Raw genomic sequence first — 27320 nt, forward strand, 5'->3', positions numbered from 1 at the left:
ACTTGCTGTCACTATTTCTCCTGATATTTGGTCCCTGTTTGAAGGGCACTCCTGCTAAGTGGACGTCCCCAGGGCCAGTGTTCCTCCAAGATCCATGGACTTCAAGGCTTACTGTTGTGTGGTCCTTTTTCCCTTTGTCTTATGAGACTTCTTTTTGGTACCTATGACCAGTATGTGATAACTGATACCTACTTACTCAACGGCTCAGTGAAGAATCTTTTTACTGTCCTGTTTCCCCAGTGGATGTTCAGTGCATTGTGATGCCAGGGAAGGGTGTTCACCCGTGGGGTTAGAGCTTTGGGGGAGATATCTGTTCAGGGGTTACCTTATCCACCATAAGGAAGTTCTCCAACGTCTCTCCATTTTCACAGGTGACATCGCCAACCTCCCGCACGGCCCTGGGAAGGACCTCTTGCACCTCCTGGGCGATCATCCCTAGACACAAACACTCCAACAGGTCAGGAAAAAACCTTTCTGGAGAAAATCCTCCCAGGCCTTCCTCAGAATAGCAACACTGACAACTACACAGGATGTCTTTGCACAGAGACACCGTATTCCTCCTTAGCGTTTGCTTTGATCTATGATACATTTGAAGCAAAGGAGGAATTTGGAGCTGAGAACCCCTATAAGATCAAAAGTGGGGGTGTCATTTTCTCCACTCTTTCCTGAGATCCTGAGACTCTGTTGGAAGGGTAAGTACCTTAAAATCTCGACACAGATGTGAGGCTGGGGCATTAGCTTGATTTTCTCTCGTTTTCTGCGGGAGGACTCTGCCCTCTAAAGGGTCCTTTTTTCTTTAGAATTCCTGGACTGGAGTATAAACACCAGTCTGCCACTTCCCTGACCTGGACCTGCCTGCCCTGCACCTCCCTCCCTGCCCCCACGCTGCTCGGTGCTGCCTCTCACACAGTCTGTGCTGCCACCTGCCCCGTGGCCCGCATCCCACGAGCAACAGGACTCCAAGTGAAGAGAGCCGGTGCATCCGAATTCCTCCACCACCACCTCGGGGCGCAGGCGGAGGGGTGGGGGTGTTGAGTAGAGACACAGAAATTTCTCTAACCTTCCCTGTTCTGGTGTTTATGGCTTTCACAGAGGACAAGTTAGAGTGCCAGGATGCTGTCAAGGGCCATCGCATACAGCCTCTAGATGAAGAGGGAATCAGAACTTCAATAGCTGACAATATAAAATCAAGAAGGGAGTTTGTGTACCTGTTTGATGGGCAGCGTTTATTCCCATCGCAGACGCGAATTCAGGCTTGTAGTCGTATTCGACAATCCTCATTTGGGCTATTCTTCTCAGCTGTTCATTTGTGTCAACCTAATTTAATTAAAGAAGAGCAGATTTCACCCACTTGGAGATTTGCTATTCAAATCAAGGCCCAGAGTGACCCAGAGAGATGACGAATGTTGGCAATGGGATTGTCTTTTCCTCTTTGCCCAGACTATTTTAAGAGAAATTTGTTTTCCTCCTCCAAGAAGCAAAAGTTTCAAGGTTCACGTCAGTGACTTCCATCCACTGACTTATAAGCCGAGCCAGAGTTTATGTGGCTACAGTACAGGGAAGAAGCTCCCTCATTCGCTACTCTGGCCTCACTTCTGTCCGCTGAGAGTTGAACCGTCCTTCTGAGAACGGAGGTTGCTCACCTTGGAGAGAAATAATCGCTGTCCGGGATGGCAAGATATCATTTCCAAATGAGCACACAGTATAAGCACCCAACAAATACAGGCCAACTTTGTATTTGTAAATTAAAAACTCAGTGCCCAGCTCAAGTAGCAACCTTTGAAGAATTGGGTATATTGTATGTCATTGAATTGCTTATGGACCTCTTGCTGGAGAACATTTTTTCAAGTGGCAGCAGTTTGCAAGCCCGGATTACCCACTGCTGGTCCCCCAAAATCCAGGCTACCTTCCTACAGATGGCCTCTCCCCCAGACCACCCTGGTCAGTGATGGTGTCCTCCTCTGAGCCAACTGCTCTTACAGGTGGTTAAAACACTCCCAACTGTCACTGCTAATCCTCAAAAAAATTTCACTGGGTCCCAGAAAAATGACAATAAAAACAATATAGTGGATTTTTCCTAGAGCAAAATGTGCAGTTTCCAAGGCTTCCCTTTTAATTTGAGGAATTTTTTTTTTTAATGAATTCATGGTAATAGCACGATTGATTTTTTTTAATGACCTTATCCAACAAGTAAAAAGGTGGCAGTCCTATGTGGGTCCCTAAATTTTCCTTTCAAGAACATAACTGGATTATGAAACCAGTGTATTTTTAGTGGTGTATTTTTAATTGTCTCTCTTGACAAAAATACAGCACCTGGACATTCATCCATATGTCATGCAACCAGAAATGCTTCTCTGTTGTTTTAAGAAACCCCTGCTTTGGCCCTTAACTCCTCCCTGAACCCACTCTGTCAAGTGGGCAGGAAAGTTCCTCCAATATCATAAAGGCTCTCTGTCCTTCACCAGCTTGGCTGGTTGTCAAAGGTTGTGACTTGGTGCTTACCTGGGTAAATGGATTAACTTTACTTCAGGTACTTGCCGAGGAGTCTAATTTTGAGCTCACGGCTGTTTGGATCGTTGCCATTATGAAAAGCTTGGTTCAAGTCATTCATTCATTGCCTTTGACTAACATTTACCAATCGCTTTCAACATACCAGGCACTGCTCTAAGTGCTGGAACTTCAAGATGACTGCCTTTTTAAAGTTCATGGTCTAGACAGGAAGACAGACTCATCCCGTAAGATTATATTACCATGTGAGAAATGCAGGGTGATGATAGAGTTAGGAACAGAGAATCGTGGCAACTCCAAGGACATACCTAAAATATTCTCAGGGGACTGTAAAAGAGGGCTTCCCAAGGATGGTGCAGGCCAACCGAGATCCTGACTTATTTCAGTTCTCAAATACATGCTGCCCCTTTCACTACAAGACCCTTGCTCAGGGCATTTCCCTGCCTCAGAAGCTCTTCCCTCCCACTCCTCTACCTCTACCTCCCCCAATTTAAAACACCCCTCACCCCTTGCTTGACCTCCAAGACTAGGAAGGCTCCTTCTGCCTTATGTGCTAATGGCACCTGTTCTTTTCCTTCATAGCATTAATCAAAGTTATCACCAGACAACTAGTGAGTCACTTGTATTATGTCTTCTCCTATAGAATATACATCCCATGAGGGCAAGGACATATTTGAGGCCATAATTGTCTGTTCATCACCACATCACCAGTTTCTAGCACAATGCATTGCATGCAGTAGGTGCTTAACTAATATTTATAAAATACATTAATAACTTGAAAATAGGAGTTAGTCAGGGAAAGATGAAGGGTGGGGAAGGGGGTGGGAAGGGTAAGACTAAGACAGGGATGCTGGGCAGAAAGAACACCGTAAGCCAAGTCCGAGGCAGCAAATCCCCTGAATTAAGTCTGCACAACTGAGTCAGAGTTTGGCATGACTAGACTGCAAAGATCAAGGTCAGGGACTTCCCTGGTGGCGCAGTAGTTAAGAATCCTCCTGCCAATGCAGGGTTCCTGGTCCAGGAAGATCCCACATGCCACGGAGCAACTAAGCCCATGCACCACAGCTACTGAAGCCCAAGCACCTTGAGCCCGTGCTCCACAACAAGAGAAGCCACTGCAATGAGAAGCCTGCGCACAGCAACGAAGAGTAGCCCCTGCTCGCCACAACTAAAGAAAGCTCAAGAGCAGCAACGAAGACCCAATGCAGGGAATAAATAAATAAATAAATAAATAAATAAATAAATAAATAAGAGCAAGGTCAGAGCAGGGAGGCCCTTGCAGGCCATGCTAGGAAGGAACAGTCACAATCTCATATTGCCCTGTGCATACACTTGTCACTCTGAGCTCCTTCATTCATTCAACAAATATTTAATGAGTAGCTGCTATGTGACAGATGCTATGCCAGGCCCTGGAGCTTCCATGAGCTTTTCTTATTTGGAGCTTAGATTTAATGAAAGTTCCTTTCTTGAGGGTATGGCCTATGTTTTGTTCATCTTAGGACCAGCACAGTGCCTAGCACAGGGTCCGACAGGTAATAGGCACCTAAACTTTGAGTGAAGGAAAGATAGAATGGAGGCACTGAAATGGCAGGACTATCCCTGATGCTAACAGAACTGAAGGCAGGGGGTCAGCCAGAAGCTGGCTGGACTGGCCTTGCACTAGCCAGGCCCTGCCCTGTTCCCTACTCCCGGCACTCTAGGGGGACCTGCGCCCACTTTGCCTGCTTCTCATGATCCCCTTGGTTCCTGCACGAGGCCCCAGCAGAGACCAAAGCAGAGGCAGCATCAGTTTCTTTGTTGCAGAGGGAAAGCAGAGGAGGATGTGCCCTCCCTCCAACTGTCCAGGCTACACAGAGAGAAAATGACCCCTGCTGTCTAAGTTGGATCTGTGACTGCATTTTCCCCAAAGACATATTCCTAGACATAGCAATTAGGTTCGCTAGTACTACTACCATTGTATTGCAGACAGATTTTTGGCCAAAGAAAATGTTGAGGGTTGGCTTGGGGACCTGAACACCTTCTTTAACAATCTTTTTCTAAGAAAATGCTTGTGATTTCTAATGCTGGGTTGTAGACTTTCCAAAGCTAAATATAAACTGCTTGTATTGCATGATCCCTGTGGCATGTACTCCTGGCCCAGGGAAAACCCTCGAGGCGAGGACGGTGCCTCCTTGGAATCCTCTACTAAGACCTGTACAAAGGCCACCACTCAACACCATGCCTTGCTCATCGACGTGTGTTGAGGCAGAGGCTAGTAAGTGAATTTGTGCATCTGATTTGATCTTTCCCACAGCAATTTTGGAAAGTTTTGACCGTGAATGCAAATGGCCATCTCTGTCATGCTGCCTCACACGCAAGGTTTCTGTATCATTAACTCGAGCATTGTACCGCAGAGAAGACATTGCAGATGTGGACTCCAGTCCATTCAGGGAGGGAGATCTCATTACCTGTGGCCCACAGCCCGGACTATCAGTCTCCCATCAGGAGCAGCTTGAATGGCACTGGCTCACCCTGAATTTTTGCATTTGGCTCGTGGCCCTGAGGGGAGACGTTGCCTGTTTGACTTTCTGAGCTCCTCACACTTTTGTCTTTCACTAGCACCCTGCTGGTGCGATTGGGAGAAATAACCTTTGAGCATTTCGCCTTAACTGATTTTGTTTCCTGGCTTTTCTTTTTCAGTCTTTGGCTGCCTTATTTTCAGCCTTCAGCACAGAATTTAACGGATGCAGTCAACGTTCAACTTCCTTTCTTTTTTTTTGCATCAACATTGCTCTTCTTCTCGCCCCTTTGGTTTTCAGCATACCCTTTCCACCCTAATTTTGCTCAGTTTCCATTGTAAGAGCCCCATTTCCTCTCCAGTCTACCGTCCCCTCAGTAAACACCACGTCTGGGTACGTGAAACTGCTCTTCACTGGGGCTGGCATCATTTTCCAGCGCTTCCGCTTCACAGGTTTCAGCCAGATCCGCTTTATCGTCTGTGTCTTAGATGTGTATCCAGATGAGCCCCAGAGATCTCCTCCAGGCCTCTCCACGCAGAGTGCTTGTGTTCTTAACGTCCGCAGAGCCACCTTCGCTGCCTTGAGCGAGGAGACGCCGAGCCAGGCACGGCAGCAGCCGATGTTCACCCTCCCATCACGGCATCAGGCAACATGCTTGGCCACTACAGGTGTTTCACAGCAGCTAATCCAGAAGCCAGCTCTGGTTACTGTGCATCCTTAAAGAATGGGAAATTGCCTCCAGTCCTATGCTTGCAATCAGATCGACCAAAGGTTCACTTCCCAGTGCCTTTGGAAGAATGGCCTTTTTTTTTTAAAGATGGAAACACTGAGTCAGAGAGATGTGAAGACGAAGTTCACACATCTGTCTGCACCATCCTCAACACGAGGGGGCACAGGTCCCCCTAGAGTGCCGGGAGTGGGGCACAGGGCAGGGCCTGGCTAGTGCAAGGCCAGTCCAGCCATCATCTGTCTTGTCTGTAATAAATGGTGAATGGGATAGACAAGATTTCTAGAAATGTATTTCATAAAAATGTGAAAAATGCAGATATTATTAAGGACAAATATATTAATGTGAAATAATTTAATAGATGAATTACATATAATTTGCATTTTTACAAGTAAATAATAGTAATATCTATTTCCTTAGCCTTATATAGCTAAAAACTGTTTCCCATATGTAAGCTTAGAACAAGCCCTTAATGTGAGTAAAATGAATATGGGCATTCTCTGGTCACAGAATAATAAATAGAGGCAGAGAGCATGTCTGGGCCAAAGTTCCCGGGCGAGTGGGTACCAGAATTAGGACTAAAACTCCACCTTCTAACCAGAGACCAGCTTCTCTCTATTCCCTCCTGCTGCTGTGAGCAGGAAGGAGATATAGGAACTTCATGTCTAGAGCCTGGATTGAGTGACATTTCACTTCATGGAGACGGCGTCCTAGAGGGATTTGAGAAGTTATAGGGAAACTTGTTATTTTAAAACAATGTGTTTTCTTCAAACCAAGGAACACCATTTGAGGATGTTTGGTAAATGAAGTTCTAGGGAAAGCCTGGTGGTAGCAGGAGGGGTTGTGGAGGACTTTCCCTGCTTATCATCTTCCATTTACATTTAGATAAGGCCTGGTGGAGAATTGTATAGCCAGTTGTAAGGATAAGTGTGAGTTGCTGTGATCTGAAACGCAGACAGTTCATCTCTTTCTAAAAGGCAGAGGCACGATATCTAAGACTGGTATCTGGAAATGTATGTGAGAACCTTCAAGCCCTGAGAGTTCCCATCGGCTAGTAGGTCACAGCTCTTCTAACATGAACCACAGCTTTGCAATCAGTATAAAAGTCTACAATTACAACCATTCTCTGGAATCCTCTCGGCCAACGAGGACATTCCTTGGCTGGCTTAGAAAAACCAGTGCAGATTTGCACTGGGAAAGGAATGCAGTCTGGATGAATGACCAATGATTTACAGATTAAGTCTCCTATTAACTAAGAAAGAATAAGGAAAAGAGGTTTTAAAACACCATTCTGCCACCGCCTCAAAAATGTTTACGGGAGAAGCAGTGAGAGTGAGAAGGTGAAGAGGTGGCAGAAGCAGTGAATGGGACACAGAATTAAGTGGTGGAACCAGGAGTAACCTGGCATCTTCATCCGGATCCCTTAGGTCTTCATAGCAGCTGTGACTTTCCAAGACGATTCAGTACTTATTATCTCAATGGGTTAAAAATCATAAAAGACTTGGGTTCTGGCAGAGAGGCACCATTTCCATCTTACAGATAAGACACTGAGTTTTGGTGAAGTTAGGCGTTCTACCCAGGCAAGTCCGAAGTGGATGAGCAGACTCCTGATTTTGAGGCCTGATTTCTAGGCCTCGAGGCACCTGCCTCACCACAGAGGGAGAAAATCTTGACCTGGAACCTGGGGCAAGGGGATTGCCCCAGTGAGGACTGAGGAAGCGGAGTTTCTCTAACTGGTCCTCAGAGAAGGATGCTGAGTAGGGAAGACGATGGCTGGCAGACCTGGTGCCGGGGGCTCTGGGAGGAAGGAGCTGGAGAATCCAAGAGAAATATGGTCAGGGACTGGATGAGAAAGCATTTGGAAGATGAACGAGGAGATAGACGTCTAGAGTTGGAAAGGAATAGGCAAGCTCTAGCAGTTGACGATGGAAAGGCAACAGCCTGTGGAAAATAACTCAGAGACTTTCTGCTTGTGAAGCCAGTGCTATGCTGTCATGGCCCACTGCTCCCAGCAGGTAAATTCGTTCTCTTGGGTAGGAACCGCTTTACAATTTCAGCAGAGATGCCTAACGACTCCAACACTCATAATTGTTAAGCAGCGTGTTCGTCTCACATCAACAGGTGACATGGAGAGATGCCTTGTGCCAGGAGTGTCAGAGGCCAGGAGGGCCCAGAATCCCTGACTCGGGTGTCACAGGAGGTGTCTGAGGCCCTCCCCGTGCTCACCTCCTGGATATTCTGCTTTGCCCGGCTGTCAGAGGGATGCATAATTGTCCCCATCACTTTCATGTTGCCACAGACAACCAGGGCTTCGTCCGGCGCATCTGTGTTTATGCCCACTCGACCATGACAAACAACAGATTCTGGAACTTGTCCTCGCTGCCATAATGCATCAATGTCATTTTCAAATTGCCCAGGGTTGGAGGCCTGGAAAAAATACATAAATATATTAAAATTAAAGTTATAGACACAGGAATAGATGATTGCTTTATTCCTCAAAGGAAAACAGAATGTCAGCTAAGGCTTTCACTTGAGAATCACATGTTGGATGGGACATTCTGACATATCTGAGTAACTGTGGCCCCAGGAGAGCCAGGGAGGCTCCCCTAGCTGCTCTACACCCATCAGCAGGAGCTCAGCGTGTCATGATTTGCAATGTCCAGTCTCTGTATGGAATTGAGAATGTGTCAGTTATAGCAGGTGGATGATGAGGAAGAAGAAAACTCAAAATGAGTATCTCTTCAGGGAGAATAATAATAATGATCTAAAACCAGAATATTATGTCAGAAAATACGATGAGTTTATTAAAGCTCAAATAATTTTAAAAAAAAAAAAACACCCTTGCATTTAGCTGGCCCTTTCATAGTTTCAAAACACCTTCATGTTTATGATTTCATACACAATTGGACAAGCAAATGACAGTACAAATATATTTAATACTCCTCACCTATTCCCTAAGCACAGATGATTCTGAAGGAAGAACTGTAACAGCTACATTTGTGATGTGCTAACCCACACCCCAGTTCTATGAGATGGGACCATTATCTTCCTTTTACTGATGCTGAGACTCTGAAAGAATAAACAAATTGCCCAAGGCCATAAAGCTAAGAAGTTCTAGAGCTGCAATTATGCTTCCTTGGATTATTAAATAATGATTCTAACTTTGACTTTTGAGGTATTGCCTAAAAGAAGCCCTGGACAAATGCAGTCTCCAAAGAAAATCCAGGTGAATCTATTAAAGAAAGTTCTGGAGATTTTGTCAAATAAATTTTTTCGCTGAAGAATTTTCCACTGCACTGCCTTCCCTCCTCCCCATTTCCCTGTAGCCACTGAATATATTTCCACACATCTTTAAGTAGGAATCTACAAATCCATCAAAATCCTCACAGCCAATTAGTTTTTTAAATTACGACCTATCCCCCTCTAACTACTCTCTTGGTATTATTTGAATGTTTTTACCATAGGCATGTATTACCCATTGAAAAATATTAATTAAAAGAAATCTCAAAATTTAGTTCTAAGTTTGGGTTCAATTTAAAAACTTAGGTGCCTTCAACTTTCTGTTTCATTGCCACCTGTCTGAACCCTGAGCTGCTTGGAAGACTCAACTATTGACACTGGATAGACAAAAGCAAGGAAAGAATATAAAGTAACAACTTTGAACATTATTTTGTGTGAATTCACTTGAACAAAGAGCTTTTCTGCAAGGTCCCTAGAACCTCCTTGGTTGTGAATGGCAAGTTGGCTTGGACTCAAATCCTTTTATAGCGAGCAATCAGCTAAATCCAAAGGTATGCCATCGAAAGTGTTGATGTATTTTCCTCTCCTCTGAACATAATGAGCCACTTCAAGGAAACAAAATAGGACAGTGATGGAGTTTCTTCTTCTTAATGAGCTTTGGGATAATTATTATCTGTTGGTAACTTGATAGTACTGGAACCGCAGATATAAGTAGACTCAATTTGGGGGAACAATTATAACCACCTCATTTGGCTTTCACGACATGAAAACTCAGATCCCTAAAACATGTTCAAATCATTTTGGAAAGGGCCACAGATTTACAGTGTTTTAAATATAGAGCCCTAAGGAGGAGTCCTCATCAGTAACGGGAAATGTAATTATAAAATCTGAGCATTTATTTCCCTTCTCTAGTATCCAGAATCTTAATGTGTCAAAGCAAACTGAAATGGAATCACCGAAAGAATTCTGGAATCACGGAGTTGTGTTCAGATGTGGCCCAATAGTGGTTGATTGCTATCAAACACCAAAATGAATTGAAGTTTCTAAAATACTTTTATTAAAAATAAATAAAATAAAATAAATACTTTTATTATTTATCCTACAGCCTCATATATTTAGGGAAGGCTTGAGCATTTTAGTGTATGTTGTGACACACACTGGCTGTGTGACTTTGAGACAGTTAGTTAACCTTTCGGTGCCAGTTTTCTCCCCGAAGAAAGAGATAATAATGTCGTCTTTACCTATCACATGGGGTTGTGGGAGTCAATTGAAATCATGTATGCATGAACACTTTATAAAAATGAAGATGAATAGTCTCAAATTCATTCTCCACACACTCTGCTGTGCTTAGTAAACACCGTTCAACGTACAATCAATGAATCTGCTCTCCTCAGGAACACATCTACAGAGCTGCACGATTCCGAGGGAAGGCCGTTCACCAAGAATACAATGTAAATGGCGCCCCCTGCAGATACTTGGAACAGGAAACACTAGTAGTAACTTGAGGCCATTCAAGTTTGGAATGGAAAGCTGGAATTTCTTCGCTTTACCATTGTTTGGGCTTCTAAAGAGAAGCCAAAGAACGTGATAAGAAAGCTTGAGCTGAGGAAGGCAGTTCATAAGAAGTTTATTCTTGTACCTGTTGAAAGGGCTTTCGAAAATAGGCCTAGAAATGCTATCTACCAGGGCTACTCAAAGTGTGGTCCATAGGCGGGCAGTATTAGCATCTCCTGGAAGCTTGTTAGAAATGCATCGTCTCAGACATCTCCAACCTACTGAATCAAAAAATGTGGAGGTGGGACCCAGGTATCTGTGTTTTCACACACTCTCCAGGGGATTCTTATTCTCGATAAAGGACTTCTTTTGCCTACACTACTTCCATGCCACTATGAAAGGGGTCGTGAGTTACCCTTTGCATAGTTAGTAAATGGTTCTGTTAAATCCCATCTGCAGAGTGAAACAGACATTGCTCCACACACTGATTCCTTTGGGTAAATAAAAATAATAAAAATTCAACTGAACTCAAGAAGAGGGGTGTGTGTGTGTGTGTGTGCGCGTGTAGCTCGAGTGTGTTGGGGGAGGGAAGGGAGGTTTGTGGTCAGAAATGAGCAAGAGCCAGTGAAAACAGAGATGGTACCTGGAATGGCCCTGCTCTCCCCCATCACTTGCCATCCTTGCAACTGCATTGTTTCGCTTGCCTTTCCCACCCCTGGGTGTTGGTTTCCCACCTCCATGCACTGCAGTTGCAGAGCAATAAAGGAGGACTTTTGGGGAAAGTGCCCATTTCTATTATTCTGGAAAATAAACTGGAATAATTTATTAGTTTTCAAAACTAGGAAACCCTGGCGTGTCTCTGAGAATCAGACAAAAATCATCATCCCTCCTGCTTGCAACACAGCCCTTCAAACCAGGTTTAATTATGTGTTTTGAAGAAAAGCAGAGCTGAAGGAAAGCCTAGTCATTAACAAGGAGAATCTGAAGGAACTCTGCTGGGGAATGCTCCCCAAAACAAAGACCTGGGAAATAAATCTGTTCTTTGGAGTGAAATTTAATTTCCATTAAATTGGTCAATTTACAGTATGGGACCAAAATATATTTCCAAAGCTGTTTTATTTGACAACCCCGATGAACAATTGCTGGGTCCTGCCCACCATTCTCTCTCCCAGGAGAATTCTGACAAGCTTGGTCTCCTGAACCCCTCCTGGAGACCTGAAATTCGTCTACTCCAACCTTCACACAATCGCCCTTATGTTAATTTCTGCTATGGGGAGAAATGACTCTTAGGTCTCAAAATGAATCTGGATTTGCTAAATGCAATTTGCAGGTCTCCATGTAATGTGGTCAGGTCTTGTAATGTCTTTAATTGTCACAATTTTCTTCCTTCATTCTGGAACTCAAACTAACAGACCCAAACCATGGCCCATGAGGGCACAGCTGGCTTTTTTATAGAATGTAGACTGGTCTGCCCTCTTCTCAACCCATGATACATGCACCTATTTAGCTCCCTCTAGAATCTCAGGGGCAGGAAGTGCGCTCGTGGGGACATTTCTAAAACTCACTGATTCAACCAATAATGCCATTTCTTAAATTCAGTTTTTCTCTTGGTTGGTTTAAACACTGTGAGATTAAACAAATTCAAAAGTCTGCATTCATTTTTACTCTGCATTTTGGGGTTAGAATGAAATCATATCAATAAGATATTTCCAGTTTGAAGGAAAGATATTATTACTATCATTTTTCTTCTCATTGTTGTTAGAGTAACCCTTGTGTTATCCAGCACACATATAGAATAGGATATTCTAACCAAAAATTATGGCTAGAAGAAAGCCATTGAATCTGGAATACAATCATTTTTTAAAAATAAAAACAGTGAATAATATGACACCTGATCTACACTAATTTATTTCTTTTTTTAGAATTCATACTTAACATGAATTGCAGAAACTTTCACCTTCTCAAAATCATGGTTATGAGTGAAATTATTGTGCTTTGGATACGAGAAGGTGCCCATGCACTGAGTGTTCCAGTAACAGCATGTCCAGTGCTGTGGTCCCTCTCACATCACTGCTATGTAGACTTGCAGAGCAGCCAAAGTATAGCTTTGCAGGACTGTCAGCAGGAAAGGGAGAAACCTCAACACAAGGTAAATTATTTAAAGTATGCAGGTGACTAACAGGCTGCCTGACTCAAGCAAGAATTCCACAGCTCAGAGTGGCACTTTCATGATATCCAATCTACCCTAACTCTGAAAAGAAAGGCACTGTCTGCCTTTACCCTTTCCTGTGAGGAATCAGGAAAAATAAGCAACCTGGGTCTCCAGACTTTACTTTAAATCAGATCTGCTGGTGCAGCAAAGCAATCCCAGATGACATCAGGTGAAGCGTCAAAGACCACGCTGACCCTTGCTGAGGGATGGGCAGGAACCTCTGCCCTTGACTCGTGACCAAAGGAGGGGGTCCCACCTGCCTTTGCCCCAGAGGAGGCTGTTTCGCCACGGCTTAGATCAGGCCCCACAAAAACACAGTCCAGGGCTTGCACGCTGGCAGGCACATCGCCGGTCCTCCCCCTGGGACATCCGGACACATCAGTGTTTTATCTCATTTCCACCGTTACTTTGCTTCCATTAAAACTCTAGGCGCAGTTTCAAGCATTCCACTTATAGATGGCTTATTATTTTTTATTGACTAGAAGAATTACACAGAGGGCCCTTCGTTTCAAAATAGCTCATGGCAAGCAAGGGAAGACTCACTTCCCCAAATGGGCAGATCTTGTCCCCAGGCCTAAGTTTAACAGCCATGTAAGCGGATGTGCCCATTGTAAAGCATTTTCCCTATTGGAGTGTGCATGTCCCCAGGTGCCACTTCAAAGATCCACAGCAAAACAGCCCCTTTCCAGAGCTGCCAGGCCTGGGCTCACCTGTTACCTCATGCCCCTGGCACTCCCTGTGTTGGCCTCACACAGCTGTAGCTGCAGCTGCCAACAGCTTTATGTTTTTGTGGCTGCCAAGACTCCTGTCCACAGCTGCGACCAATCATTCATTCAGCAAAACGTGCTGAGCCATTGCTATGTGCTGGGCAGTGGCCCAGATGTCCCTGGGGTCACCAGTCACTTTGGGGCATGGAATGCCTTCCTACCTCTTTCTGTACTCTGTGGGCTTTGGGGTCAGAGGAACTGGGTTATACCCTGGGCTCCATCATTTACCAGCTTTTTGCTCATGGATGACTTTCTCTCCCTCTTAAGCCTTAGTTCCTCTGGGTATAAAGAATGCCGTGTGAAAGTGAAACGATGTAAAATGATGCTTTATAGAAATTATTTAGCCCAGTGCTGAGAACAGCCTGTAAAAACCAGGGTTTCTCAACTGCGGCGCTGACAGTTGGGGAAGGATAACTCCTTGTTGTGGCGGCTGTCCTGTGCATTGTAAGGTGTTGAGCAGTATCTCTGGCATTTACCCACTAGATGCCAGTAGCACCCCCAGTTATGACAACCAAAAATGTTTGCAGACATTGCCAAGTGACCCTTGGGAGACAAAAGTTCTGGTTGAGAACCACTGTGTAAAGACTAAAATAACAGTATCTGCTGTTACTGTCATTATCTTGGTCATCATTGGCAACTGAGAAACTGCATACGTCATGCCTTCCATTGACTATGCAAAGTCTACTTACAGGGGGAAAAAGACACGTGGGACCTAGAAAAGTCAGAGAACTGAGCTTACCCTTACAATGATCCGTTCAGAGATGTGGGCAGACAACAGGTAGAACTGGTCTTGGTGAGCAGCATACAGTCCAACCACCAACATGAAGTATCTAGTTCAGAAACAGCAGACCAGTGCCAACATATCAGGAAACAGAGACACCATCTGTGCAATCGAATGCCACCCAACAGTTCATCAGCAGCGAACTTACCCAGATGGGTTTGTGTGTTTAAAGATTTTCTCGTCTGCTCTAAGTTGCCCCTCCTGTGAAACCAGAGAGGAGTGGATTCACTCGCTCCTGTGCTGGGTCTGCCCTTTGTCCAGCTTGAGAGACCTGTGAGCTGCTTTGCAGGCCCAAAGCAGGCTTCACTGGGCGGACGTCCTGCAGGGGGCTGGGCTCAGCCCATCGGTGCTGCGGGGGTGCAGGCCTTACCCTGCTGCATTCCTGGGCCCTCCGCACAGCACTGCTCACACACACTTGCACAAAAAAACCCACCTTAGAGGACCCTTTGTCCAGAGTCATCCAAGCCACACATCCTAGGCCCTAATGGATGGTGACCCAGCAGGGCGTGCCCAGCCACACAGGCTCCTTCCCGCCCTGATCTGCTCTTGGCCAGGTAAACTGCACCTTTCACATCCTCTGGCCATGGCTTTAGTCAAAGACCAGACCCCTCCCTTCCAATCGTTATCAAGGCAATCTTCCCCACTGTTATTTTCATTGCTTCTTCATGTGTACTATTGATGAGACATTTTTAAGATTAGACCATTTCTTTTTTTTTTGTTTTTTTATAAAGCATGATTTACTTTTAAAAAAACTTTTATTGGCGTACAGCTGATTTACAATGTTGTGTTAGTTTCTGCTGTACAGCAAAGTGAATCAGTTATACAAATACACACATCCACTCTTTTTTAGGTTCTTTTCCCATATAGGTCATTACAGAGTATTGAGTAGAGTTCCCTGTGCTATACAGTAGGCCCTCATTTAGACCATTTCTTGCAAGTCAAAATAAAAACTATCCCTATCAGAAAAGCTTTTGCTTTAAGAACAGCATTTAAAAAAAAAACCAAAAAAAACAAAAAAATGTTGCCAACTTCTTCTGTAACATTCTAAAGTCTCACATCCCTAGAGGGCAAGAATTCTCCCCTGTACCTAAAGTGCGTCGGTAATAGTCATAATTGCTATGATGGTGATGATTAGCTATCATCTACTGAGGGCTCAAAATGTGTCAGGCACTGGGCTAAGCGGTTCACACTATTTCCTTTAGAACCAAAACAACCTTACTGGAGTAGGATATGCATATTGAACTTATTTTACAGAATAAGAAAATGAATCTCAGAGAGGTGACGTTCCATGCTCAAGGTCACCCAGCTACTAAATGGCAGTATCAAATATTCAAATTCAATTCCCTCCCTCCAACACTAAAACCTGTGTTCTGAAATCAGTGGTTCTTCGACTTCGGCATGCATCAGATCACCTGGGGGCTTGTTAAAATATAGATTGCTGGACCCCACCCAGAGTTTTTGATCCCATAGGTTTCCAGTGAGGCCCGACAACTTGCATTTCCAATAAGTGTCCAGGTGATGCCATCTCCGCTAGTCCCGGGACCCCATTATGAGAACCACAGGTATAAATCATTAATGCAAATTTATTTTCTTTTTTATTCAAAAAAGGCTATAGCAGAGCTCCAGGGCTCAGGGCATTAAACTAGTGATCAACACACAGAATTCGAGAAACACAATCAGTCCTCAACCCTCAGCCAGCCTTGAGACATGAACATGTGGTCCCTCTAGAGCAGTGGTCCCCAACCTTTTTGGCACCAGGGACTGGTTTCTTGGAATACTATTTTTTCGTAGGGGGGTGGGTTGCATGTGGTACTGTGAGTGATGGTTCAGGTGGTAAATGGAGCGACGGGGAGCGATACGGAGAGACAGGTGAAGCTTCCCTCCCTTAGCCGCCACTCACCTCCTGCTGTGTGGCCTGATTCCTAAAAGGCCGCAGACTGGTATCCTGGTACCGGTCCACGGCCTGGGGGTTGGGAACCCCTGCTCTAGAGGATCACGGAGAGAATCAAGACAAGCCGACAGGGGGCTGGGCAGGAGAGGAAGCATTTCAAGGAGTGAGGATGGAAGAAGAAAGATGTCTAAGGGTCAAGGAGATGTGTCAATAAACGGAAAGAGTCAGAGAAGGGAGGAAAGCGGCGGAGGGAGGCCCAGCTTGCCGGCTGCTGGGCCAAGAGGATCAGAGGGGCCACCGGAGGGCCCTGGGCCGTCAGGTGACATAGCCAGCCCCCAGTCCCCGCCCCCGGAGGCATACACACCACGCCAGTACCTCTGGTCAGGATTTGGCTTTCCCTTCTTTCTCATGTTATTTGCTGTAGTTTCGCTGAAGTGTAACCGGCCCAGCGTTACTTTGGTTACCTGGTCGGCCAGCAGGTCGATTCTAAAACAGACAGCAAAACTACTGAGAGACTGTCAGAGAACACAGAGTCTTGGATCGTATCTAACTCATTCTCAGATTCTCAGGTACGTTCCGTCCCCCGTTCTCATCACGCTGGGCAGGACACTGATGTTTAGTACGGTACCCACAGCCTGGTCAGCAATGGCTGCCAGGAAATAATCCTTGAATGGTTAGAAATGTTCACTCAGCAGCAGCTCAAGCCCGAAGTTTCTGCCTCGTAAGGGCCGTACACTCCGACATACGGGTTCTTTGACCCGGACAGCAGGAGGAAGGATTTTTCACCTGTGCCGCTGTTGCTATAGCACTCGCCTCCTGACGGAAGCAGTTCCTCTGGGTTCCTCGAGAACTCCTTTGCATCTTCTTGACATATTTGCCCTCTCCTGGCCTGGCTGTGGGGGGCAGCTTGTTCCTAAGGAAGACCACACACAGCCTCCCAGCCAGGGAGAACCACACGTGCCAGGCAGGTCCAGTGCTATCTGCACACGTGGCTCCTGTTTGAGCTTCAGGCTGAGGTCCCGCTGGCCTGTCCAGGCTGTGGGACCGTCTTCATCCCCCAAATAGGATTGGCTCAGGGTTGAATCATCCCAGCCAAATCAGTCGAAAAGCAAATCCCATTCATTCTATAGGGCAACCTCTTGCCTTACTGCCATATTTCTTTGGACTACCATGTTGTTTTGAATAATCCCAGTCCTGTATGCTGTCTATTTTGGAACCCATTAGGCAATCTCTCAACACTGCTTTAAAAAAACAAACAAACAAACAAACAAAAAAAACAAGGAAAAATGAATTGTAAGCACAGAATGGATCCAGAACCTTGAAATCAATTCAATCAGCATCATCCTGATTTAAATGAAAAATTAGAAGGAAGATCTAATCATAATCTACCTCAAGGAACCAAAGTTGTTGACAAGGTTGTCAGTAATAAATGACTATATGAATAATGATGACCTTAAAATGGGGCTTTTTATAAGAATTTTTTTGCATTTCAATGTATTTTACCTACTTTTGTTGATATGCATGTGTTCATAATATTAACATATTATTACTAACTTAGTTCCTACAGCAGAATTCATTTTAAATAAACAAAATAAATTTGTCAATAGGCCCTCTTCGAAAACATTCACAAGGGAAATCAGAAAAGAAATTCTTACTTAACAGGATTGAAAATCTTTTTGCTTCTATCTGCTTGGGACTGTTCAATAGCAATTATTTGATTGGTGGCTTCTCCCTGTGTAGAATGACAAAAAGTAACTCCTTAATATTAATTTCTTTATTAATTAAAAAGTTTATTAGTAAATAATTTTCAAATACTTAAAGTTTCCCAAGGCATCATGTTAGGCACTTGGCAGGAGGGGCAAGTCACTGAAAGGATGTAGGGCACCTTAAAGCAGTGTGTTATTGATGAGAAAACAAACACCTGTAGAACTAAACAAAGAAAACACAAGACAAAGAGGATTTCAGGTAAACAGGGAACAGAGAGTGGACCAGGGTAACACAGAAGCAAGGTAGCTCCAGGGATACAAGCACTCATTCATTCACTCGCTCATTTAGTCGTTCATTTTATAAATACTCATTGAGCATCTGCTGTGCACCAAGCATTGCTCTAGGCATTAGAGAGAAGACAAAATTGACAGAAATCCCAGCCCTTGCAGAGCTTATATTCTAATAAGAAGAAACAACAAATAAATAAAATATAGGAAATGACATTTATTCAGTAGTTGCTATAAACTCTTTTTTTTTATCAGTGAAGAGTGGCAAGGACCTGGCGAGATCTGCCCTGTCATATATGGCTTGTAGATATTTGCACAGCAGCAATTTTTCTGGAAAGCAATAGGGTGACCAACATCAAGAGTTTTAATGATGATACATTCAATGTGTAATGCCTCTTCTGGAATTTATCCTCATACAAACACAAATATACCTGGATGTTCACTGCAGTTCTATCAACAACAATAAAAAGTTGGAAATAAAATTTACCATAATACAGGAATTAATACAGTATCTCAATGTAATGGAAAACCATATCTTTGTAAACAATATTTTATAGTATTTAATGATATTATATAATGCCATTTTTACAATATAATATTATCAACATGAAATTAAGTTTAATAACAGAAAAAAATGAGGAAAAATTAGGCTACCAAATGGTGGATCCCAAATATGAATGAACTTTTTCTCTTCTTCATATTTTTCTATTATGTTCCATAATGTTCACAATGGACTCATGTTACTTCCATAATCAGAAAAATATGTTTCAGGGCAAGAATAAGGATGCAGATGCAGAGAATGGACTGGAGGACACAGGTTTGCAGGTGGCAGGGGGGTGCAAAGGGGAAGCTGGAATGACGTGAGAGAGTAGCATAGACATATTTACACTACCAACTGTAAAATAGATAGCTAGTGAGAAGTTTCTGTGTAAAAAAGGGAGATCAACTCGATGATGGGTGATGCCTTAGAGGGCCTGGACAGGGAGGGTGGGGGGGAGTCACTGGAGGGAGGGGATATAGGGATATAAGTATAAATACAGCTGATTCACTTTGGTGTACCTCAAAAGCTGGTACAAAAGTGTAAAGCAATTATATTCCAATAAAGAGCTTAAAAAAAAAAGAAAAAGAAAAATGTTTTATTATTGTTTGTTTGTTGCTTTGTATTTGTTTTGTTTTGGTTTGGTTTGGTTTGGACTGGTTTTCTTTAAGAGCTTGGTTTGGAGCAAGATCAGCTGATGTGCTCAGTGGTCAAGCCCCACTTTGGGAGACTTAGGGCCTGAGCCCAGGTTAATGACCAGAAAGAAAATACACAGATAATGGATGTTCCTCACCCTAAGGAGCTGGTAATAATGGAATATTTACTTGTTGGCCACTCAGAAGTCATCCTACCAGCGCTATCATTTACTATTTTGGATGAACTGTGTGACTTTACCGGGCCTTGGTTTCCCCTTTGTTAATTAGAAAAGGGGGGGCATGGACTAGATGAGTGGTTCCTTGGCTTTTTTAGGTTAGAGAGCTCTTTGAGATTTGGGTGAAAACTGTGAACCTACTGCATGTGAAAATGCACCAGCATCAAAAATAATAAAATAACTACACTCAGTGAAAGAAGGGCAAGATTTACACACTAAACATTTAAAACTAGTTTGAAGTGATGTCGTGCCAGATTCTGAGCCCAGGCTTAAGAAACTGGCAGCTTCCATTTCCTGCATCTTGAATCACTCACTCTTAGAACCCTCCCACCATGCTGCGAGGAAACACAAGCTGTCCCACAGAGAGGTCTGCATGCAGAAGAACCAAGGCCTCCCAGCTACAGCCCCCTTGGAGCTCCTGGCTGGTGGCCGGCACAGACTTGACAGACAGGCGGGGGAGCCGTGGTGGAAACTGGATCCAGGCCCAGGGGGGCTGCCCCAGCCCATGACTCCTGAGCAGAGAGGAGCCGCCAGAGCCAAGCCCTGACCACGCTGCAGATGTGTGACCCAAATCAAGGACTTATCGTTTTCCGTTGCTCAGTTTCGGGATAGATTGTTATGCAGCAGCAGACACCTGGAACACTTGGTAAATGTTGGCTGAGTTGAATGAAACTAAATGAAAGACTTACCTTAACCCCAAAAGTTTTCAAGTAAAACTTTTCTATTGGTTTTGGACCCATTTGGGTTTTGACAAATTTTGGACTTCCCCAAACTTGCACATGGATGGTAATTTGAAAATGATTCTTCTTTTGGCAAACAAAAGCTTCATCTGCTGGCGAAAAATTAAATCCTTTGTCCGTGACAACTCGATAGCCTATATCGGGTCTATGAAAAGTGGAAGCAAGAAACGGTTTTACAAATATTTTCTACATATTTTCTTTCATGAAGAATACTCATTATACAAATATTTCAGAAAACTATATTGTGGAAAGCACCTTGTGCTGTATTCAATCAATCAATTTTGTTCATTTTCACCAAGGAAATGAAAATTGTATTTCAGAACACAGCTGGTTCTCTCACCACTTTTTGTCTTCACAAGGAAGAAGTACAGTTCTTGCCAAATGGAAGCATTGTTTCCTCAGCCTGCCTTTTCCCTCTGTGCTTCCTAGACTTCCAATTTGACTCCACTATACAATGGAAAGACATACACTAGAAGTTGAGAAGTTATTACGTTACTCAGACTTATGAAATAACTGGGATAGAATGCATCTCTTTCCTCCTTAAAAAAAAAAATCTGCAATTTCCTCAGCAAGACCACCCTCAAATAGTCACTCAGCTGAATGAATGTTTAGCCTCCTCTTCGTCATATGAAAAAAGCAGACTGGTCAGAACCATCAGGAATAGCTTTATACCAGATTAACCAGAGCCAGTCAGACTACTGATTTAAAATACATTTTCCCTAAAGTGTGGTCATTTCCTTTTATCCTGCTGGTCCGATAACAGCACTGGATACCTGCTCTGTTGTTTACTTCCGCAGACAAAAGAAGTGGGATGACGTGGGGTGGCTAACCGACCCTTGCTTTATGTGTTTTATCACCTTATTTTCCACAGCAACGCTTTGTGCATTATATGTTTGATTAAATGCTTTTAAATGTTAATAAAAATAAAACCTATTAAACATGTAACATTATCAAGTAGAGAAGAGAATATACAAGTTGAAAACTCCTCTCGTAATTTTTTCTGTGTACGTTGTAGATACAGAACATGACTTTTGATGCGTCAGTGTTCCTAAATGTCCCTCAGGAAGGGAGCTCCTTGCTAGGACAGCACCCAGAGGAGCGCAGCGCTTACCGCTTTGCTAGCTCTCTGTTATGGTGTGGCTCTTTGCTTCCTAGGATCTCAATGTGGATGGCTGCTATTTAATAAACAACACAGAGTTTCTAAATTTTCCTCTAATTTCAGAGACAGAAAATATGAATGAGTCTCCTGGGAAAAGAGTGCTTGTGCTCTCTGCAAGTTAAGCACCTCACCAACAGATCAAGTCACTAGGCCATCGATTTACCCTTAAGTAGCTGATCAAGGCCCCACAATCACAGTGCCCGCCAGCAGCACAGGAAAATCCATTGAATGAAGAACTTGGTAAAGATCACATATCTTATGCTATCTGGGAACTTTATATTGACTTAGGTTTCCAGAACTAATCTGTAACTTGCTTGTCTGAAGGCTAGATGGATTGAATTGTATAGATTTTACTACAGAGGGTAGTAAGAATTGTCTTGGTTGAGAAAAAAAAGGAAATATCTTTCTGTGATCTTCCATGTTTCACGCTCAAAAGCTCTGAAGAAAGAAGATGTGCAGCTCAGATGTGAGCATTAGACTGAAACTGAGCAATAACTGTAAGGAGAGACTGAATTAACCCATATAGTTGAAGAGTATTCTGAATCTTAAACACAAATCTCTGATTATAGAAACTATTCTACTTACCTAAGAGTAGCAATTCTGTTTTTGATATCAAAAGTTAATTATAAAGTCAACTAAACTAACCTTTTTAAAGCTCCTTTTAACACATGCTGTAAATATCATTCCAAAAAAAAGATATAATAAATTTTAATCCCTTAACTTCATTACTTTAAGGGTATTTAGGAAAATGATATTTTTGTAATGAGTTAGACATAATAATCTAAGAAGAGACAAGTGATTTTCTGTATCAATTATGTGAGTTCAAGACGACCTGAGTTCCAATCCAGATGAATATTGCCTTCTTTTTTGCTTAAGAAAAGTGAATTATGGCTAAACATTCAAAATAAATTTGCCTCTACATCTTTGAGTTGATACTATTCGTGTTCTCCGTTTTCCAGATCAGTGGAGCATAGATTGGCTGTTCAAATAAACTTTAAAAACCTACTCAAGTAAGAAGTGAGACAACAGTTACCTTGAAAACTTGATCAACCCAGATACATACAGACTAGGAAGCATTAAAGGCTTCAATTAAAATACTGTGCATATGGTGATGACATAGAGGGGTGGGATAGGGAGGGTGGGAGGGAGGCTCAAGAGGGAGGGGATATGGGGATATATGTATAAATACAGCTGATTCACTTTGTTGTATAGCGGAAACTGGCACAACAATGTAAAGCAATTATAATCCAATAAAGATCTGAAGAAAAAAAATAATGTGCATACATGCGATAGTTTCATACCTTGGTACTCATACTTAAGATAGAATATGGAAGAATCTTCAAAAAATTATCAACTGAAGTGTGACTCAAAACCAAGATCCATGGAACCTTCCTTTCTCTTTCCATTGCACACAGTGGCAAAGATACAAGTTGTGACATTTCAATGATACAAGTATCAACTTGCTTCTTTTTCTCTCCTATTAAACACACCAACTCCCAAAGTCTGTTTAACTCCTTAGATCTTAAGGAAAAGATTTCTTTCTTCTAACTCCTCCTACATAAAAGTCTTAGCTATAAGTTTTGCTCTTAAAGAAGCTATATTTGAGCTTGGAAAATACCCTGAAGACCCTCAAGTTTGTAACGTTTCTCATTTCATATTATATTTATTAATTGAAAATCCTATTCTTTAACCATTAACATGCTTTAGTGTTTCAAGAAGGCATTTGTAATCAATGAAAGTCCTAAAAGAGTTGGGTAGGTAAATTATATCCTTAGGAATAAAGAGAGGCTTAAAGGATGTTTAAGAGCAATATGCATAAGTCCACATTTATTTCTTGAAACTATAATGTCATAAGAATAGGATGAAAATTTTCCAGCTTAAAGATATTTTGTATGGTTTGATTTCAGTCTCTTAATATAAAGCCACCATTGACTATGATCGTTGCCAGCTATACTGACAATACTGATTTGTGGTATAGATATTGGGGGACCTAACAATTTAATGTGCCCCCAAAAAAGTATTCTATGGAATTTTTAACTAACTGCAGGGCTAAATGTTAATTATTTGGGACGTCTCCATTTTCCGGCTTTTAGTTTAAACTGGGCATGTGATCTCAAAAGATTGCCTCTTCCTCCATCATTTAGTGGGTAAATTATGAATTAGAATTACAACTCGGGATTCCTAAAGGCCAGAAATCCATGTCCCTCTATTTATTGTTAAAATGCAAAACATAAGGAGTAAGACACACTTTCTCACGGACACATCCCATTTGATCAGGGGCAGCATCAAAGCCCAAATACTTGGATTCAGTCTTGAGAGTTAGCACTGCCTTTCTCCTCTCACTCTCCAGCCAAGCACAGGGGGTTCCTAAGGCCACTTACAGTTTTTTGTATTGACTGTTTAATAAACTATGCCAAGGAACACTTCGGTATGGCTGCCACTTCAAAGCAGGAGAGCTCTGGTCTGCAAGCATCATGTTCTGTCTCTCACTGTCGTGGTCTTGCACGTCACTGCTGTGACTCCTACTTGTCACTGCAAAGAAATTGGTGTGTTAGATCTTTCTGCCGAGGCTCTTTTTCCTAGACTCATAGACAGCTGCATGGAGGAATGCATAGGCCGTGTACGAGGCAGAGTGACCTTGTGGGGTGGGACAAGTATTGGCAGGCAGGGGGCACGTGGCTAGCCTTGTTTCCTCATCTGTAAAATGAGCAGCTTGGGGTCAGTGATTCTAAGGTGCCATGGCGAGCACTTGTTACAAACTTTGCCCTCAGCAGCTATCCATCCTACTTATGCCATGGCATCTCCTCACTCCCAGTCTGTGTGCTTCCAGTGAAGTCCACTCCCAGCCCGAGGAGGGTAGGGGACCCAGGTTGGATCATTCAAACTACAGCATTCACTGTTTGCATCAATAATTATACCAGGGAGACACAGGCCTAATTCAGTCCAAGCAAAGTGGATCTCAGCACTTCAGAGAAGACGGGTTCAAAGATGCTGACTCTTCCATGAGGTGTGAACCTATAAGACACATCACCAAGAGCTGCTGGCACCATTCTGGGACATGGGAATGAAACGAGCACAGAGGAAGGCAGGGTTGAGAACGAAGGACCCTCCGTCCTGTTGGCATGATTTGAGTTCTGGGATCCAATCCTAAATCTTTGGCTGTAGGAGACAATAGGGCTCCTTGTTTAGGTTTCTGTTTGTTTGGTTTTTGCTTAAGACAGTTTGAGGATTTTTGTTTGTTTGTTTGTTTGCTTGTCCTTTGTTTTCATTAATTGCAACCTATACACTCTAATCTGTTACAGGTTATGTGGTCCAACCAGCTTTCTGAACTTAAATGAGTTATTTGTTCAGTTAGTGTCTTACTTCCCTCAACTGCAAAACAGAAATTAAAACAGGAGTCCTGCCCATCTTGCAACATCACACAAGCAGAGAGAGTACCATAAAACAAGGGAAAGCACTTTCAGAAGCTAATACCAAGATAAAGCAACAGAGAATATCTTATTAGAAGGTAGTATTAACTATATGAAATTGCTACTTTCATATATCAAAAATGGTCCAATAACAGCAATTTCACATGTGCGAGCTACTATTTTTGCATAATCCTTGCAAGTTGTTTGTCTAATTTGAGTATGCCTCCAAACCGTATGATTTGACTGCAGAAAAAACTTTATGTAAATTCTATCAGGATGTTTGCTGTTTCCCTTTTCTGTGAGCTCCCCTACCATCACTCATGCCTGACATCAGGAGTGAAAGGGAAATAGTGTGTGCACCTAAGATTAGGTGCCGGCCGTAAGCAACAATACAGGATATGACACCAGCTTCTATACAGCGTGCACTTAGCCCACAGCTTGGAAAATGCAAGGGCATGTTTTCCTTCACTCCTTTAACTTTCTTTCTTTATACTTTCATTGAGGACTTAAATAAATAGCAGAGCTGCTTCAGGTTGCTTTGAATCCCAAATTTCACAGAAACTGTGTTTTTCTTGGGATATCACTATTACATGTCACCAAAGCAGAACATCTATTTTGGGGCTTTTGGAAAAAACTGTTTTGGAAAAGAATTTTCTCGAAGTCCTGAAAAGCTTTTTCCCAGCAAAAAATACAGGAGGTCAGCAATGTAAGGAGCTCTTCATGCCTCTTGCTCCTCCAAAAATTATCTGGCCTAAGAGCTTCTCAAAACAAGCAAATAAACAAACAAAAAAATCTTCTATGGTTTGCCTGCTTACACCAAGTTCAGAGAAAGAGAGAAACTAGTTCTTCCATATTTCTTTCCTCCCTCCTCCAGCGGAGAGACGATAAAGGGAGTTCAAGAGCCTGGAGTTTGAAATCAGATGGATCTGGGTTTGAATCACAACTCTACATTTACTGGCTAGACAATCTTAGGGAAATGGTCTAATGTCTCCAGCCTTCAGCTTCTTCAAGACTGCGAAATGTGAGTAACCATATGACACATCCCAGGATTGTTGAAGGAGTTCAGTGAGTCATGTGTGTGAGTGCATAGCACGGTGTCTGCCCCCGGTAAGAGTTTAAACAATGGTGCCTTTTGCTCGTGCTAACACCCTCATTATCACAGGGACTTGTTTCAACTCAGGTGACTCCGTCATTCCTAACAAGCCTTGGCAAATACTCGGCCTCCACAGTAACTCTCTCTGATGTGAAATAATTAATGCCGTGGGCCTGAGTGAATACCAGCTAACTCAGACCCTTTCCTACTCAAGGACGGCAGTAAGGTGCCAGGGGAAGCAGCCAAAGGTCAGCTCCACTCCTCCACGTGCTGGTAGGAGGGCAGGGGGCATTGTCCTCAAGGATAATGGTATTTCTAGCCCTCTCCCATCACAGCAGCAAGATCTTCGGGGCAGCCACCCCAACAGCACTGACATCGTGGTGGCTTCCCTGGGAGCTGGCTATCAGCTGGTGAGCCCCAGGGACAGGACTCTGGCACCATGAGCCTGCACTAAAATTCCAGGCACAAGCCTGAGCCCAATACTGGGACTTATTGCTAACGATGATGGTGATGATGGTGTCCTGCGTGGGTTTCTGTACCACAGCCACTGTCCCAGACTCTTGGTATAGTTTTAACTCATCAACTCATCATCAAGGTAAGGATCCTTTTTTTTTTTCCCCTCAATAAACCTTCTTTATTGAAGTATAATATATATGAAGGAGAGCACACAGATCATTAGTACACAATTTGATACTTTTTTATAAAATGAATTATACTGAGTAACTACCACTAGATCAAGAAATAGGATACTTTCAGCACTCTAGAGACACGCTCATGCCCTCTTCTGGTTATTCCTGCCCAAGAATAATCACTATTCTGAAATCCAATACCATAGAGGAGTTTACAGAAATGGTAGAATATGATATGTACTCTTATGTGTTGGCTTCTTTTGCCCAATATTATGTTTATGAGATTCACTCACTGTGGTTACAAATGGTAGTAGTTTGTTCATTTTCACTACTGTATAGTACTCCACTACATGAATATACCACAGTTTATCCCTGATGGCCATTTGGGTTATTTTAAGTTTATGGTGATTATAACTAGTGCTGCTATGCATATTTGAGGGGATGTCTTACAGTGGGCATGTATATGTTTCTGTTAGGTATATTCCTAGGAGGAGAATCACTGGCTCATTGGATATGATTTAGTAGATGCAGTCAAATAGATTTATAAAATGGTTACAAGGTAAGGATTCTTAACCCCATTTAACAAATGTGGAAACTGGGGTTCAAAGACCTAAAATAACTTGTCCAGTGTCACAGCTGTTACGTGGAAGAGACGGGATTCAAACCCTCTCTTCTCTTCATGCTACTCTGAGGATTTCTTGAGAAAATGTAACAGAAGAGAGAAGCAGAAGCGTGAAGGTAGCAAACTGCCCAATTCCCAACTTTTTG

General features: G+C 43.0%; 1 protein-coding gene across 1 annotated transcript in view; it reads right to left on the reverse strand.

Annotated features, from left to right (window-relative positions):
* The window catches only part of MYRFL (myelin regulatory factor like), a 126134-nt gene that overhangs the window by 43027 nt on the left and 55787 nt on the right, over window positions 1-27320 (reverse strand). The window contains 8 exon segments of the mRNA XM_057742277.1: window positions 326-435; window positions 1209-1317; window positions 7960-8160; window positions 14186-14276; window positions 16494-16604; window positions 17774-17846; window positions 20207-20406; window positions 23802-23952. Of these exon segments, the coding sequence (XP_057598260.1) occupies window positions 326-435; window positions 1209-1317; window positions 7960-8160; window positions 14186-14276; window positions 16494-16604; window positions 17774-17846; window positions 20207-20406; window positions 23802-23952 (1046 nt within the window).

This window comes from Hippopotamus amphibius, chromosome 7 (genome assembly GCF_030028045.1).
Source record: "Hippopotamus amphibius kiboko isolate mHipAmp2 chromosome 7, mHipAmp2.hap2, whole genome shotgun sequence".
Classification (NCBI taxonomy): domain Eukaryota; kingdom Metazoa; phylum Chordata; class Mammalia; order Artiodactyla; family Hippopotamidae; genus Hippopotamus; species Hippopotamus amphibius.